Source organism: Pungitius pungitius, chromosome 13 (assembly GCF_949316345.1).
Source record: "Pungitius pungitius chromosome 13, fPunPun2.1, whole genome shotgun sequence".
Classification (NCBI taxonomy): Eukaryota; Metazoa; Chordata; class Actinopteri; order Perciformes; family Gasterosteidae; genus Pungitius; species Pungitius pungitius.
Window position 1 is genome coordinate 14,626,716 of NC_084912.1, and position 17,789 is coordinate 14,644,504.

A 17,789-nucleotide genomic window follows, 5' to 3' on the forward strand; every position below is an offset into this window, starting at 1 on the left:
TGTTAAAAAATCCTTCCATTGGTTAAATGAAGGTGCTCAAATCCAGCGGCTTGTGAACGCGTGCTTGTTCTTTCTCCCGCCAGGCACTTGGGCACCGAGACTTTGTTCTGCGACTGTCAGGTGAAGTGGCTGCTCCTCTGGGCCCGAAGCAACTCGGTGAGGATTGGCAACGACACGGTGTGTGTGTTCCCCACACACCTCCACGGGCTGGAGTTCCGCAACCTCCGCGAGCAGCAGCTCGGATGCGGTAAGGAGCCACAGCGCCGTAAAGCAGTGAGGAAAACAAAGCCACTTTGTTTGTTGGCTAGACCCTAAAACATGGGACTGTGGCTAATTTACTTTTAGCAAGCGGCTCAAAATACACGTCACCCATACTTGCACAAAGATAGTAAATGTTTTATACCTCTATTTTTATAAGTGTTGTTATGTATTATAAAAGCTTTAACATTATGGTGATGTACTTTTTTCCCTTCATCAGACTGAATTATTCAGCACATACATATACATTTGGGGTATATTTATTATTAACGAGTGCACAGTGCAAAAAATAGCTGTCAGCAATTACAACTCCAGACGGAATTTACCTCACGAGAGCAACAGGTGTATTTCAGAAACTAATGCCTGGGCTCTGTAATTCTGTATGGTATTCACCTACTTACTAAAAAACATGCGAATATACAACACAATGTTACATGAGATTTTAGGATTTCCCCTAAAGAGAAGCAATTCAGTCACTTGTCTGTTCCTGGACCTCTGCATTCACATTGAATTTAAGACCAAAAATCTATATTTCAAGTTTAATTATTTTGGCTTCTGTTTGCTTGTGAATGCAATGCTTTGTGAGATTCTGTTTCTCTAACTTGATTTTGATCTCAGACTTGTTTTAACTAATATTATTAAAGCAGAATAACAACCAAGTAAAATAAATGTCCAAAGCAAATATGTCAAAATAATTTAACCTTGTCAGGGAAGGAACATATCTTCCATCCAGATTGAATTGTTACTGAAAATGGACATTTTGCTGAGCCAAAGTCACCCATATCTTTACACCTGAGGAATGTCTCGTGAGACTTCTCATTAGCGTTTCACTAACATTGCATTTTCAAGTGGTTAGCACACTGGGAACATGATTAAGGAGATCTCTTCTGATAATAGGTTCCCCTCTTCACTGTTATCTCTCCACTTGCCGTGAACTGTTTGACAAGTCCTAATACGAGGGAATGATTTAGTGAAAGATTGCCAGACAGGGAAAGCCTCAGGCCAAAAAAAGGGTCTCCTGACATGGCTTTTTGTGCAGCATTGGCCCTGTGATGTGCTCTGTAGCACCAGAGTTAAAAGCCAGAGGAACGTAGCTCGCGCTGCAGAAGTCGAATCAGCTGAGGAAATGTGTGCTCTCTCCTTCCTCTCCAATTCTGGTCAAAGCACATTCAGTAAAACGTTTTACACTTTAGCTGCTATATTGAAGTTGCGCAGAGGCCAGTGGTAGCAGGTTATCTTTGAGGTGGCGGGTTGTGGTGATTTCGGAATTTGCAGGTTGGTGAACAAAATACGGTCTGCTCGGTAAAACCATTCCAATAGTTACAGTGTTTGAAGATAAGCTGCTCCGTTTTGTAAAAATGACACGGCGTGGTGAGTATTTGCCCTCACCCACAGCGGACGAAGCTGCTGGTGAAGCTGTGTGTGTTTTATGTTTCAAGAGGCAGAAAACAATTGCAATGCAATATTTGCCAAGTGGGCTGTTTTCCGACTAAATGTTGCAGTATCTTGTCTGTCAGGAGTGGGTGCACCACACTGTGTTCTTAGCGCAAGCAGAGGGGCCCGCAGGAAGGAGGACTCCAAGCCTCTTTACTCCCCTTTCTCTCTCTGACTGAACCTCCCGGTGCCCCCCTCCTCCCTTTTCCCTACATGTGGTTCCACGCTGGGGATATTGCTCCGGAAATGACAAAAGGCAAATCAGTGCATAGAGGAGGGGCCCCCTGCTCATACATACAGGCCGCACCGCCCTGACATGCGCGCCCGCACACACATTTCCAAGTCATTATATGTAAACCTGATTGTATGTTGCTATTATTATTATTGCTATTATTTCATTTACACAAAACAGTCCAAAGCAATTGCAGGGTAACTCTGAGCCGCTGGTGGGACGAGGAGCACTTCTTTTCAGACCCTAAAGCAACCATTATGGGATTACAACAACCGCTTTGTGGGCTCGCTGCTCTCGCCGCCTGCCTCACCACAGCACGACTCCATCGCACAATGCCTCGCTCACACTCTTGGCAACCGACACTTTTCAACTGGGTCTGGCGTGGCGCTCTAACAGTATGTGTATGTTTAAAATGTCCATTGGTGGTTGTTATTTCAAACGCAAAGGAATGTTGTACAGCGGCGCACACTGACCGGGACCTCGTTAAGGCGCGGGTGGACTATTACTCAGAGCCAGATGCGAGGTCCTCGTAATCAAGACAAATGACGGGACAGGATGAAACCACCGTAAATATGAATATTTTCCCTGTTAAGATATCCCCACCATAGTCACAAGCGATGCATCTGTTTCTCCCTACCGGCAGCCGCAGCTTGATGGCTAGCAGATGTCTGCGGCAGGCATTCCAGCAGGGAGCTCTTGTCCCTGCGCCGGTACGGGTCGGGTAGCGCCTGCCAATGAGGGGGAACGGAGGAGCGCGTGCAGCCTCCTATCAGGATCAGGTGCTTCCTGCGCCGAGGTCGGGGCAGGCGTCTGTTCCGCTCATCATGCAACAGCCCCCATCCCCCGGTTCCTCAGTAGCACCGCGCAGACGTAAAGGCCGAGGCTGGAATGTTGTTCGCTGAAAGACAAGCCTGTTCTTTCTAATGCAGAGTATTTATTGCATGACGACACAGCAGCGCAACTGCCCTCCATCGGCATCCTGTCATTAAATGAAAGGTCTCGCGCCGGGCTTGGCTCGTTACACGCCGGCAATGATACCATGATCATTGATGGTAAAACGCCATGAAATAATGCCCACGGTAGCCTGAAATATGAGTCTTTGAACTGCAGTCAATACCTTTTGTAAAACCAGTTGCTTTGAGAAAAGGAAAAAACACACAGCTGAGAATGACTGTTTTAATTTCAAAACTGTTTCTATATGAATCATCAAAATACAACCCTTTTTTGTGTAAATAAACAAGGCAACTCTCTGTTCATACCATGTACAGTACATATATATATATATATATATATATATATTGCTGGGGAACTTCATAATTACCCTAATAATAACTCATTATAGAGCCTGGTGTGTAACAGCATGTGAATAATTATAGGCCGCTAAGACGCAATTAGCAGTACAGCATTTAAAGAAAATATGACGGCGAAATATAACAATTGCTTGGTAAAAAACATTTTTAATGAACAAACGTTGACGATGCTGACCGGGGAAATTAACCCCTTACGTTGTCTGTGGCTGCTTGACAACAAGAGCTTGTTTAAGGCAAAGCAGCAGCAGCAGTGGGATGATTTATTTGCATCAGCAGTAACTTGATGAAGCTCTAATGTGGGTAGAAGGCACCAAACTGTGAGTCTGTTCGTGATTACATTCACATGCAGTTTGAAGCCAGGCTGAATCTTTGAATTTTTCAGCTGATCAAACACAGAATAATAAATAATTATTGTGAATCTCTGTTTCCCCTGACTCCCCCATACACACACACACCGAAACACCCACTCACAAAAAAAACAATAATTGCATTTCGTTCTGTCATTGGCCAGCAGCCGAAAGGCAAGCGGCCACACTCTGTTCCTGGAATCAAAGCGTTGCTTCAACAGTATCAGCATCACCCGAGTCAACAGTCGATGGCCCCCATGCTGCTCCAGCCGCAGGGGGGGGGGTTTCTAGAACCCCCGGCTACTGTCGCCAGGGACTGTCACAGAGCTGCCTGGAACGGCATGAGACGTCATCTTGAAGGAGCCGATGACCTTACTCCACACAAAGTGTGGCACTTTTGATTATGCCCCAATGACTGATGAATTACTTGTGTAGAAAATTGATGTTGCAGCTCTGCATGTGTTAATGGGCGTGATTGCTGAGGGTGCTCGTGTACTAACATAAACGCTCATCAGTGGAAATGTTGAGTTGTGGCGACGGAGACGTTTCGGCTCCTGTCATGGATCTTTGAGTCTTTAAAAAAAAAAAAAAAAAGAGCCGATGCACGATGCAATAAAAAACTTTATGAGCCATGTATCGAATTGCCTGTCAGCAACAACATCCCACAATTGATTGGAAGAGGTGCGAAGGCAAAGCGCCTGCTTACGCTGCGCTTTGGAGCGCGTCCAGCGAAATGTCCTGTATGAACGAAAAGACTCTCGGAAGTTGATTCCCGAGGTGGGACAGCTAGCTGGCCAGGCACCTTTAAAAAAAAATTTTTTTTATAAATGACATGGCCAGACCAGGCAGCATATTCACCTCCATGTTACTTGTGATTAGGGACATCATACTCTTGCGTGTTCTACATCTGCAGTATGACTAGATTGGTTCTGATGGTTTTCCAGCCCATTTCTATATTCTGCCAGTGGACTAAACACTCGCTCCTGTTTCCTAAGCTCAATCCTCATCGCAGCAGAAAAAAAGGTTTAAGGACTTAGCCAGCTGTTCTGTTAGTAATCTTATCACTGGCCTCCATTGTGAACATGCAAGGAGTCAAGGAGAGTCCAGAGGAGGGCTCAAGGCTGTTCGTCTTTATCAGCCTCTGTGCATCTTGCACATCAGCAGCAGCAACATGTGGGAGCGACGGGGGAGGAGTGTGACCTTGACAGAACGTGGGCGTGTATGTGCACGGTGTAACAATGCTTTGCAGGCCAGATACGGATCTGATGGCAATTCATGCTTGTAATTCCGCTTTTTGTAGATCTTAACACCAACTGCGAGATCCCGGCCAATGGCGAACCCGTGTAAACCCGTCCTCCAGCCTCTGTCTATTTCCCCTCTCTAGGATGGAAGGAAGCCCTCTCTCTCCGTTTCTCCTGCTCCACCCATCCCTCTGCTCGCGGTGGTGGACGTTTCACAAGCCGACCATTCCTTCTGTTCTCCTCTCCTCTTCTTCCAGATGGACCTCTGGAGATGCCCCTCTTCCAGCTCATCCCCTCCCAGAGGCAGCTGGTGTTCCAGGGAGACCGCCTGCCCCTGCAGTGCACCGCCTCCCGCCTGGACCCCTCGGTGGAGCTGCGCTGGCGTCACAATGGCCGCGTGGTGACCACGCAGGAGGAGTGGGGCGTCTACGTGGAGGAGACCCTGCTTCACGACTGCTGCCTGCTCACCAGGTACACGGGCTGAGCCGAGGTGGGGTGCATGTGAGCTGAGAGCTGGTGGGCTGTTTTGCTGTAAGTCCACATGTGTCCACCCGGAGGACAAAGACAAACGGGCAGCAACAGGTTGGAGAGGGTGACTGTGATTCATTGTTAGGACACACACACACACACACACACAAAGACGTGCAGACGTCCTTCTGTCCCTCACTCACCCGTAAGGGCTGTGATTTACCTTTTGGTGTGGTCGCCCTTGATAAGGATCTGAAAGGACAGGGCGGAATTGGCTTGGAGGCGTGCCAACACCTCAGAGCAAACTGTGCCGCGTCTCCAGAGGTGAGCGCCCCCGTTCCGCCCCTTAGTCCCCCTCCCCCTTAGTCTCCCCCCCTCCTCTCTCCCCGAGCACTGATCACACGCTAAGAGGAACACAGGCTGAATCCTAATTGCGGTGATAAAGCAGACGGGCCACACTGGTTCGGCACATTTCTTCTTTTGATGAACGACGCATGCCCCCCCCCCCCCCTGTCTTAGTGTTCCTAGTGGTCCGCACAGCGTGTGTGTGTGTGTGTGTGTGTGTGTGTGTGTGTGGCCTCGAGGCTCAGACGCGGCAGCAGCTCGCTGTAGATTAGTTTAACCGCTGCCTGCTCTGACTCAGGCCTCGCTAACATAAATATTGATGGAGCGTTGACAGAAATATGTGTCTCCGTGTCAACAGGGCCACAACTCCTCTCGCTGTGGGCTTTATTCGGCAACAAAGGTGCAAGTTACTTCTCTGCTCCCGGGGAAGGCGGGCCCCTCCCGTGGCTCCCAGTGCCAGAGATATCAATATTTCTTTTCTTCTTTTCATTATGTACCAGCTCACTGTTTGACATTCTCAGTGGTCCCCACGGTTGAAGCACTGCCTTGAATAATTAGACTGCCGGTTAGAGAGAGAACTTTAAGTGAGGTTTCAGTAGGTCAGTGGAGCAAAACTTCAGTATTCAGCACACTTTTATTAACAGCAACAGTGGATACAGAACTACTTTTCTGTACAAAATAAAAAGTAACTTTGACCCCAGTAAATAGTAGCCATATGATAGTAGGCAATACATACAATGATACTATACAACAATGGTGAGATTTAGGTGCAAAGTCACTGGCTTGGTACTTACTTCAGAGAAAGGAGATGATTCCTTACTTTTCGGATACCATTGTAATGTGAATAGAACTCCTTATGCAACCGGCCCTCTTTGTTGGCAATGCACCGACTGTCAGGCCCTGTTCCACCCCTTCACTTCCCTGGGGCCCGCAGCACAAATTGTACCTCGCCCCCCTCTATAAAATCCGTCCCCCATAATGTTGACTCTACTTTTCCAGCCCAGCGTCCCAACGGAACGTGATGAATTTCTCATGTCTCACACTCTGATTAGGGCCCCCGCTTGCAATTACCCACGGCTCTCCTCATGGATACACAAATAATGCCGTCTTCTTCTCCCCTCCCCCCCCCCAAGTGGAACCCACTCAGGTCATGTAGCTCTTGGCATCAAAAACGTCTCCCTCCTGTATCGCGAAAGGAGCTCGGAGCGGACATCGTTTCCATAGCTGATGAGTGTGCAACTGGGCTCGCTCCAACAAAAGCAATGCGCCGTGCCGGGGCTGAACTCCACCCTTCAACCCCCGAGCGCTCTCTTAGATTGCGGCGTTGACAGAGACGTGCAGGGGCACCTAAAGTCCTGTGGTCTCACTGGTCCAACACTCGTTAAAGACAAGGAAAAAAAACAAACCCCGTGGCTAATGTTTTGGCCTTTGACATGCTCGATTTGCCACAGTGGACGTGGCGTGAGCCATCACCTTGAACGGACGTCCTCCGAGTCAGCCGGCCTCGCCCCCTGCATGCCTCATCAGAGGGGAAAGACTGAATACACAGGATTTAGCGCGTGGCTTAGAGCCCTCGTCTGGATTTGTTTTGCGCGGCGTTGCAGCGGCGCGAGCCGAAGGAGCCAAAGCCTGAGCGGAGTGACCTCTGTGAAGGTGAACCCAAACTGCTCTGCGGCCCGCTTCCTCTGCTGAATTCCGCTGATCCCGCTTCAGGCTGCAGACTCTGGTCACGTCAAATGATCTTTGCTTACTGAGGCGGGCACGATGCACCACGTCTTCTCTGTTTGGTCGCAGCACTTTGTGTTGTGCTGTGCTTAGTCCCCACATATCTATTGCGTTTTATTTTTGCCGGGACACAGGTGGGTCGCTAAGCTGATCCGTTTACGCTGCTCGCAGCGAGCTGGAAAGGCCCCAGGAGGCCCGATGGCTCGGCGAGGCTGAGTAACGCTGTCAAGGCAAACTCCCAGCATTAGCCATGCTAGCGGCGGCCGTGGGACAAGCCGGTTATTCATGTTTCATTAATCAAACATGTCAAAGCCCTGTAGCTATAGCTACAGCAGACACTTTGGACGTATCTTACTTAATCCTCTCCATTTTTAATCAGGCTAATCTTGCACAAAACGCTGAAGCTGGTTTGGAGGGAGAAGGGGATAAAGAGAGATTTCTCTCACTCTGCCCCCTTCCTCCGTGTCTCTGCTAGTGCTCCACTCCGCTCCTTTTTTCCTGCTTACAAACATAAACTATAATTTGATTAAATTCTACCCACATCTTTTTCCGCTTTTATTACATTCCACCATGTTTTCGTTAGAACCGTGCCGCCGTTGCACTTATTGTTTATTTTCCATGTTATTCCTGGCATAAATCTTGCTGTCGTTTCCCATGTTTCTGTGCAGCACCAGTTGCCAAGGAGACCAAATTGATTATGTCCACATATATGCAATTCTACCTCCGGGTTCATCCTTTTACACGCGCGCCAGTTTCAGTCAGCAAAGGATAATGTAAGTTCTTAGTTTCCCGGGTTAGAGTTTAAGAAGGCCACAGTGAAATGTCTATGATTTCATCATTGTCTTTTTGACTTTTTTGAATTTGCTGTGGAGGGTATTGAAGACAGAAGGTTAAGAAGGGAAGCTAATTTGATATATCCGAAAGTGAAAAGGCACTGTATCCGGGTGAATTCTACATTCCTTTTACAGGCAGAATGCATTACTCATCTACATGTTCAAGGAGACTCTGGTTGACGCACCGTCCTCCCCAGCTGGGACGGACCACAAATTCACCAACTGTGATCGGCGAGCTTGTGTGAAAATGTCCCGGCTTTGGAGACATTAGCTGGGCGGAGAGGACAGATTGGAAGTTTACCGACCCGTAAGCAACATTATGTAAACAAATTGTTAAATATGCATAAATGTTCCCTAATGAGTCCTCGGGGAACCGGTCCACAATAGTGCAGTGTTGCCAGGGATGTAGGTCAGTGCTTTGTGTACGGCTCACGTGTGTCCCTGCCCTAGTGCTTCTCACATAACAGAGCCTTTTTCTTCATAGGTTTATTCACGAGTGGACAACCTTTTTTCTGTAACCAGGACAAGCTGTTGGAATGCTTTTCCTCCGATTCTCCTCGTTTGGTTTTGGCGCAGCCGTTCACCAGGGGAGTTTGTGATCAGGCTGCACCAGGATTCGCCTTCTTGTAGGGAAGTTTTGCTCCCCGAGGCAGAAGGGGCGAGTCTGTGAGGGAGTAGCAGAGGGAGAGGTGTGTGTGAGTGTGTTTGTTGGGGTGTGGGGGGATTTTCCTGTGTGTTTTCCCAGCATTCAGACAGTTAGCTCATGTTCACCGATGATGTAACCCATCCCTGCAGACCGCTCCTGGGTGAGAAAGGACAAGTGCAGCAGCTCTGTCCAACACGCCTAAAGCTACGGTGGCCGAGAAGGTTCAGACAAATACAAAAGCAACAACACAACCGCAAATGCCACAACGCAACACGAACGCCACAACACAAAATACAAAAGGCACATCACAACTGCAAATGCCACAACGCAACACGAACGCCACAACACAAAATACAAAAGGCACATCACAACTGCAAATGCCACAACACAACACGAACGCCGCAACGCAACACGAAAGCCGCAACGCAACGCGAAAGCGAAAACGGAAGTAGCTGCCCACGGGAGCGAGCGTATTTTGGAGGAACGGAGCTGGAGGATGCCAGATTGTTTAAGAAGTAAGTGAAACATGATTCCTTGCGGCTACAGTTAAAGTAAGGAATCATGTTTCACTTACTTCTTAAACGATCTGGCATCCTCCAGCTCCGGTGTTACGTGCCGACTGGGTTTTTGAACCTACTGGTTTGACTACGCGTGCGTGTTTGTTTTGCCCCGACAGTGGCAGATGTTGTCTGCCTCGGTCACCTGATCCGTCACACATTCGCAAACATATTTCTGAAAATGTTCAAAATGCATCCCATATCCAATGCAGCGATTATGATTGTATAAGTGAGCACTACATCACTGCCACGTATAAAGAAATAAATAAAAGAACATACGTTTATTAAAAGATCGCCACAAGCTGGATTCGAACCCGCAGTCGAGCAAAATAGCAAAACTTTATAAGACAGCGGCGCTACGCCGTCGGCCAACCGAGCTGTCAAATGCCGCTACTGATTTCACTACTTATCATGAAATTGCAAATCGTCAGTGGCAAGAACATCTTTTGGTTCAGGGTGAGCCAAGACAACTGGTTTTTGGTGGCGTAGCGTGAAATACATAGTTCTGTCAGGTTTTCTAGCACATTGCCCAAGTAGGATTACTCTCTTAATAACATCTAAACGCGTAGCCAAACCAGTAGGTTCAAAAACCAGTAGGCACGTAACAACGGAGCTGGAGGATGCCAGATTGTTTAAGAAGTAAGTGAAACATGATTCCTTGCGGCTACAGTTAAAGTAAGGAATCATGTTTCACTTACTTCTTAAACGATCTGGCATCCTCCAGCTCCGTTCCTCCAAAATACGCTCGCTCCCGTGGGCAGCTACTTCCGTTTTCGCTTTCGCGTTGCGTTGCGGCTTTCGTGTTGCGTTGCGGCGTTCGTGTTGTGTTGTGGCATTTGCGGTTGTGATGTGGCTTTTGTATTTTCGTGTTGCGGCGTTCGTGTTGTGTTGTGGCATTTGCAGTTGTGATGTGCCTTTTGTATTTTGTGTTGCGGCGTTCGTGTTGTGTTGTGGCATTTGCAGTTGTGATGTGCCTTTTGTATTTTGTGTTGTGGTGTTCGTGTTGTGTTGTGGCATTTGCAGTTGTGATGTGCCTTTTGTATTTTGTGTTGTGGTGTTCGTGTTGTGTTGTGGCATTTGCAGTTGTGATGTGCCTTTTGTATTTTGTGTTGTGGCGTTCGTGTTGCGTTGTGGCATTTGCGGTTGTGTTGTTGCTTTTGTATTTGTCTGAACCTTCTCGGCCACCGTATAAAGCACACAGTGGCAAGTACACGAGCAAATCACCAACGCACCAACGCAACCCCCATCATCATCATCATCATCGTCATCATCCAAAAAAGTCCAATTACTCTGTTTGGTTTTATTCACCGGCACTATGGCAACAGTCATAATATATCAGGTGTTCAATGGTGCTTCAACCTTTTTTGAAGAGTGAACAGTGTGCTCTGCTCAAACCAAGCCACTTTAATTTGGTAAGTAATTGTGATGAAATACAAAAATGGGGCTCTTTGAAGACTTTTAAGGTAACTTCTTGAACTTTACAGTAACATAAAGCAGGAAATGTAAAAAGAAAGAAAAAAGCAATTATAGATGCTGACAGAGAATAGACACATCAGTCAATTTTGACAAAAAGCAACAAAAAAGTGTCAGCTCATATCTCACCCATATCGAGCACAGATTGCTGTCATTCTTCAGTAATTCCCCACTAAAGTGAGATGAGTTTGAGCCACTGTTCGTTCCTCTACCAGCAGCTCCAGTCCAAGTCTGACGAGCATGACTAATTTGGCCTTCCCAGTTTACCTCCCAATATGCCAGGTTTAGAGTAGCTTTTCAGCTTTTTTTCATTGTGGTTTGTTACAAACTGTTGCACTGCACACATGCAGACCGCTGGACTCAGCCCAGAGGGTTTCAATTTAAAGCCTGTTCACACTTTGGAAGAAGAAGAAGAAGATGGTTGTTTCACAGAACGATGTAGAGAGGAGGACTGTGGGACGATGTGTTCGATGCAGAACAGGCTTGTGAAAGGGAGTTAAGGACATCATTGCAGTTTGAGAGTCCACCCGTGTGCCCCGAATCCATCCCAATGACATCAAAAAGCTCCAAACTATTCAATGAATGGAGCAAATGCTTTTGTTTTGAGGACAACCGACAGTTACACAAAAGCAAAAACGTCACACGTGTTCACACACACACACACACACACACACACACTTGTTCAGTCAGGCGTTTGAATCTGATCTGGGGTCTTTTAGAAAAGCAATCAGAAAACAGAGCTTTGAAGGAACACGGTAGATGAAATCGGGATTTTATTCATTGGAGCGAAGACGCGGGATGTGAGCAGCGCTCTCTGGCTGCTGCTCGTCTTCTCTGACAAAACCGGCTCTCTTCCCCGAGCACAATGTGGATTTAGCTTTTAGCTGCACGGGTTTCCTCTTTATTAGATCCAAAGGTATCGTCTGAGAGCATTTCACTTGTTGACTAATACTTTAATCGGTCAGCCATTAATTGTTGCATTTCTGGGTCTCTCGATGTTTCCGAAGTAATTACTTAAAGCTGTGCTGAGGACCTTTTAACAGGTTATGCAACAGTCTGACTGTTGCAGTGATATGAGAGATTCCCTAAAAGAAATCTGGTGTTCAGCAATATTGTGGCCTGAGTGTAAAGCGGTTGTACTGGTCATAGGCATGTTGAGACGGAGACAGAAGACAAAGTGAAGGCAGTTCATGTTTTTGAATAATATTTCTCTCATGTCCACTGAGGAAGGGTTTCTGGGATTACAGCTTCTCCACATAAGAGCGCCTCAGCCACTTATCATCTTTACTCTGAACCATTGCAGATTCTCATCCTTCCCGTCACTTCATCGTTTTCCAACTGTCCTACATTCCATTCATTTTCCCATATTCTCATCTATATATTTCATACAGAATCGGGTGGGTATAGCGTGGGTTTTTATAACTATCCACAGCAAGTGCACACAAAGTAAGGAGACTATTTTTTGTAAAATAACCAGTCAGCATTTATTAAGGAGGTAGAATTTCCATGAAGATAACACTCGTTGCTTAGCAATCTCCGGCTGCTTTTTTTTTTTTTTTCATAAGGAGTAAAATCCTCAAGATTAGTCGCCTTGGCAAATGGCCTGCATTGGCTCATTGTCACTCTTTCACCATTCTTTGTTTAACCAGGCATTTTCCTTTGGGATAGGAATCGCTGTGACAAAGTAGGATAGATATGCATGAGTAATGATCATCTTGAGTCACAGGAAACCTCTTAAGCCACTGCATGCTCAAATGCACAAGAGGATCTCTATATGAAATTGATTTTGAATGCATACAAACACATTCACACACATTTTCCATTGAGGTCCGATAGTGATGAGGAGCTTACACTGACTGCAGCGCCCTTCAGACCTTTAACCAGTGCACAAATAGCTGTAATTCTTTGTCCATTATAAAACAAATAAATCCAACTCTCCTCCTTCAATTCAAAACCGCTCCTTAAACTCAAGCTCACGTCGTAAACAAGCACCATGTCCAAACCTTTAATGATAATTTAAAACTCACAGGAAGAAGACACACACACGCACCCACACACACACACATACACACGGCCCTTAGTGTAGATACATAATCCGCCCGTCATGCTCACAGTTTCACGCGTCTGCTCTCCTCCAGTGAGGTCATCCTCTCCAACATCGACGTGGGCATCGCTGGCATCTGGGAGTGCCTGGTGACCAGTTCCCGTGGCAACGCTTCTCAGCAAATGGAAATAGTTGTTCTGGAGACGTCAGCACCCTACTGCCCCCCGGAAAGGGTCACCAACAACAAAGGGGACTTCAGGTGAGTGACCTCACAGCGGTGGGTTCCACTTGTACCACCTTCAGCATGTTGAAGTACAGATTGCCCAAAGGAGTAGTTAGACGTTTTAATAAATACACTTATTTACTTTCTTGGGAAGAGTGAGATGAAAAACTCATGTTTGTAAGGAAAATCGAGCACCGCAAGGATAACACAATTTTGCAGGACACCACTAGAAGAAAAGCACAAAAGTTTCATCAACTAATAAGCTTCTACATTTACAAATAAATATCTCCAGAAGTATTTCAAGTTGAGACTTTAAAGTCTCTTATGCATTTGTTAATCACCGATTTTGCATCAAACCAAAAAACTGGATGGAACGGGAGGTGCATCAAGGCTAACCCATTCACGGGTTCTATCATCCATTCCTGTAGCACTCGATAATGTCTAAAAGCTCCCAAGTTGGCACAAACACTGGAAACGGTGTCAATCAGCTAGCGTGACTCAGTCCAAATGTACACAACATCCTCCTACCAGAGCAAACACTCCCATCAAACCACCAGGGGTCCTCTTTACACGCAGGTTTTTGTACAAATTTGTGCAAATTTCATTGAGTGTATCGTTTTTCATGTACCAACTAGTTCTGTGTAATTAGTGTCAACAGACAGTAATCGCTGTTTTTTCAAGTCCAGAAGGTCTCCTACAAAATAAGGCCACCTATGCTGTGACTGTAATTTAGTCACCAGTCCTAATTACAGACCCTACTGTATACAAATTTAGGCTGCAATAAGTGCACTCACCCCCCCTGCCATTATCTACCCATGTAGAGAGCAGTTGGGTCACTTAAGTCGGCCCCTTGCTGCTGTCCTGCTGCTTTTTGTTCCACCTGACAAAAACCGTCCACGCCGCCTCGCAACAGACGCAGCTCATTAACCGTCAAAGGAGCAGAACTGAGTGCGTGCAGCAGCGCCTGAACAGGTCATAGAATTTCGTAGTAATTGGATACATGCTAGGAAAACACGCACTAACATTATGGCGCAATGTGTTTCTGCTTTGTAAAACGCCTGCAAAGAAAGAAGATCCCATGTTCCCATAACTCATGTTTCACATAAAAAAGGAACAAAAACTGCTCACCTCCTTCCTTTTCTCATTTCCTCGGCTCCTTGAAACTCGGTGGTCGTACAGACCTTCCCTCGCCCGCCCGGCCTCTCCTCCCCCCTTGGTGCCGGCGGTTGTCGCGTGCCCTCCTTTGGTCGCCGGGGGCTTTTGTTTCTGCTCGAGCATTGGAGTAATGGCCTGGAAAATGAGCCCCCTGCTTTGTTGGGAGGAAAATTAACGCAATTTATTATTAAGTAGCTTCCGCCGCTGCTGCAACACAGGTGAAGAAAGAGGAGGGGGGATAACAGAGAGAGAGAGGGGTGGGGGGGGGGGCGACGGCAGGTCTCTACCCTCAGAACAGATTACCGGCCTCCTGAGTGCACGGCTCCTTTATTTTCATTTAGATGAAGTCGAAAGAGTTTGCCGCTACGAGCATTGCTTGATATACTTACCTGCAGTAAGAGTTTGACGTTGCCTTAAGGAGAAGAACACCGAGCAAAGGATGCATGTTTCTCCTCTGATTGCGGATACATTGATCAATATGTGTGAGCGCAAACCACTGTTCCCTAAGGCCGCGCAGGCGTCCAGTGCCAGAGAAACGCATAAAACCCTGCGGCTCTTTTTTTACTACCCGGGAATTTGAGGCTAATGTAGTGGAGTGCCAATGTTTGGCTGACTTTTCACACTCAAATGAGATTTATTTTATTGAAACACTAACAGGCATCGCGCGGAAAATGAAAACGTTCCATTTTGCCGTAAAATAATCACCCTCGCTCATCGATCACGGGTTGGTCAGTGGAGCGGATCCAGGATTGGCTCCTGACGACATTATTGACAAAGTCTCATTTCCTGCTTCAGAGGAGACTTCATTGAACTTTGCATGGCCGTACGAACACCACTTGTAATTACTCTTTCAGGGGGAAGTTTCCCCCTTCAGGAAGGAACCGGTACCAGCAGGTTTTTTCTCCTGCGCTCACGCGTCCGTCTCTCTAGTAACCCGCCTTCATGAATTGGTTGGACCCAAGATCGACGTTTCCCACGATTCAATCACATGCCTGGTTGTTGAGTTGCCATGTATTTCCCTTCCGTGCTCAGGGTAAAAAAATGTAGAAAAATCCAACGCTCAGTTTATTTCCACAGTATTACTCCCCGTTTTTAAGTTCTGTTGTGCACCAAGTGGAAACACAAAGTCAATTATTGAAGATAGCTAACTAAGTCAGAAGTTCGAACCAAAACAAAATATTGTATCACAATCAATTATCAGAATCTGCAGTCCTCTGCAAAAAAAAAAGTCATTAGATAGAGCTATAAATCAAATATGCAAATAAATGGTTTCCTTAGTACAGGGAGTATGAAATTGCCCTCTGGCTCGTTCCAACACTCGCGTCATCGACTGATATCCCGTGTGGCAGGTGGCCAAAGACCTTAGCCGGCATCCTTACATTCCTGCCCTGCTCTCCCGCCGCCTTTGGCTCCGCCCCCCGCCCGTCCGGCGCCGCCCACCGCCCCTCCGGCCAGAAGGCGAAGAAGGCGTGGCGGAGCTGCGACCGCGCTGGCCGCTGGACCGAGGAGGACTACACTCAGTGCCCGTACGCCAGCCCGCTGACCCGCGTGCTGCATGAGCTCACACAGGTAGAGGAACACTTTGTCTATGCTTCCGACTGTCAGTGGAATCCATCCTAATGTGTTTTCAGCACGTCGACCCTGATGTATTTGCCAGGGTCACCGGACTGTGGCGTGGAGCACTTCGTATGATCCTAGAACAGGAAAAGCAACACCCGTAGCCCGGGGGTTATTTGATCATCCGTACGCGCCGGCCTCTGCGTACATGATACAAGCCGACAGACACCCAGCACTCCTGGGAGTACAGCGCCACATTAAAGCCTCCAGGTTCAAAAGCACATGCGTGGCGTGAACAGGGAGAGGGATTTATCATTCATTACATGTTGTCAAAGCTGTTTTATGTGTCAGCAGACTGTGATCATCTCATGTTTCTCTAATTTCACTGCCTTATGAGCCTCATTCTCAAAGTGTACCTTTGCTCCTTCTGAAGCTCCACGTATCAGGATGCATTAGATCCAACTCATGATTGAAATGGAAATATGTCCCTTTTTAACTGTATGTTGGGCTTTTCATTGAAACTACATGACGACTGGTTTATTAGTTAATGGGAAATTAATCAAAGCACATAATGCCAAATGACCATGTGCAATAGACCCTTTTCACAAAAAACGGAAATGCGTAATCAATGTGGAAGTGGACTTCCTGTCAAGCGCCAACACATCAGGAGATAATGGAGTCTTCACAACTTCGCTCATAGATTTACCTACAATTTCATTTGCTGATGTTGTAAGACTGGTGGAGGAAAACTAAGTCACAAAAAAGAACAAAAAAAATAAATGGTACACATTTTTCAATGAGGAATTTGTCCATCAGTATCCAGGTTACTTAAGTAAGAGCGATCAGGCTAACAGCTACTGAACTGTTAAGTAGAATGACAAATCATAAGCATGTCCACTTAGACATAATGTATGTAGAGTGTGAATACCTTAATAAAGCATTATAGTCTGCTTTTAATTAGGCATTGTGGTATCAATTTGTTCTGTATGGTTGTCCAAGTGAACGTCTTGTGTGTAGCGACAATAATGTTAAAGCCGAATGCATGTCAGTCAACAGCTGCCGCTTTTGGCACCGCTCAAACACAGGCTCCCTTTTTGGTTTTAGGGGGGAAATTGTTCCAAGGAAAAGAGCTAGGGCTGAATCCATTTTCACAAACATCACCATCAACTGGAAAGGAATGAAACTGAAAGGAATGAAGTTGTGAAAAAGGTCTATTTCTTATTTCTGCAGTGCTCACACGGACAACTTCATCTCCACTTCAACTGTCTCCCCTGCCACTGAATGTGTGTTATGTGTGGGTTGAGAGGCCAAGCCCCCCAATGGTGTGAATGTAACCGTGAATACAGGGTTAGGGGTTGGGGTTAAAACGACCGCTTGCCTTCGTTATTCCAGATCCCAGTGAACACCACCAACGCTCAGCCTCTCGGCCAGCAGTTGGTGGCCTTCACCAGCAGGGCGGCGCACTTCACCGATGTCATGGACGTCATCTTTGTCGTGCACCTGGTGGAGAGGCTGACCAGGCTGGTGGAGCAACGCAGAGACGTAAGTGTGAGTGCACGTGAGGAGAAACTCTGAGACCGCTACGCACGGTGTCAAAGGGAAGGACTGTTGAGCTCACTCAGGGAAAAGACTCCACGTTAGCTCAGACTCATCCAATTACTCATCATTGGTCAGTGGGGAGGAGACTTTACGCCGAGATACTTAAAGTTTTATTATTCCCTGAGACAATATGGATGAGACCACCCTCATTCATCCAATAAAGAACCGTTGAATGAAGCAACAATGAGAAGTACAGTAAGTAAATAGCGAACTGTCGTCCCAGGGAAGCGATTAGGCCCCATCGGAGCTGCTAATCTAAATTAAATCTCCCCATAATGAATGAAGCCACCATTTGTCTCCCTCCCAATTCTGACTGCAGATTATAAATGTGCCTGTTGTTGA

General features: G+C 46.7%; 1 protein-coding gene across 1 annotated transcript in view; it reads left to right on the forward strand.

Annotated features, from left to right (window-relative positions):
• The window catches only part of LOC119214118 (adhesion G protein-coupled receptor A3), a 124,471-nt gene that overhangs the window by 24,274 nt on the left and 82,408 nt on the right, over positions 1–17,789 (forward strand). The window contains exons 7-11 of the mRNA XM_037465591.2: positions 84–247; positions 5,080–5,293; positions 13,008–13,172; positions 15,641–15,860; positions 17,241–17,390. Coding sequence (XP_037321488.2) covers positions 84–247; positions 5,080–5,293; positions 13,008–13,172; positions 15,641–15,860; positions 17,241–17,390 — 913 coding nt within the window. The remainder of the gene's footprint in view (positions 1–83; positions 248–5,079; positions 5,294–13,007; positions 13,173–15,640; positions 15,861–17,240; positions 17,391–17,789) is intronic.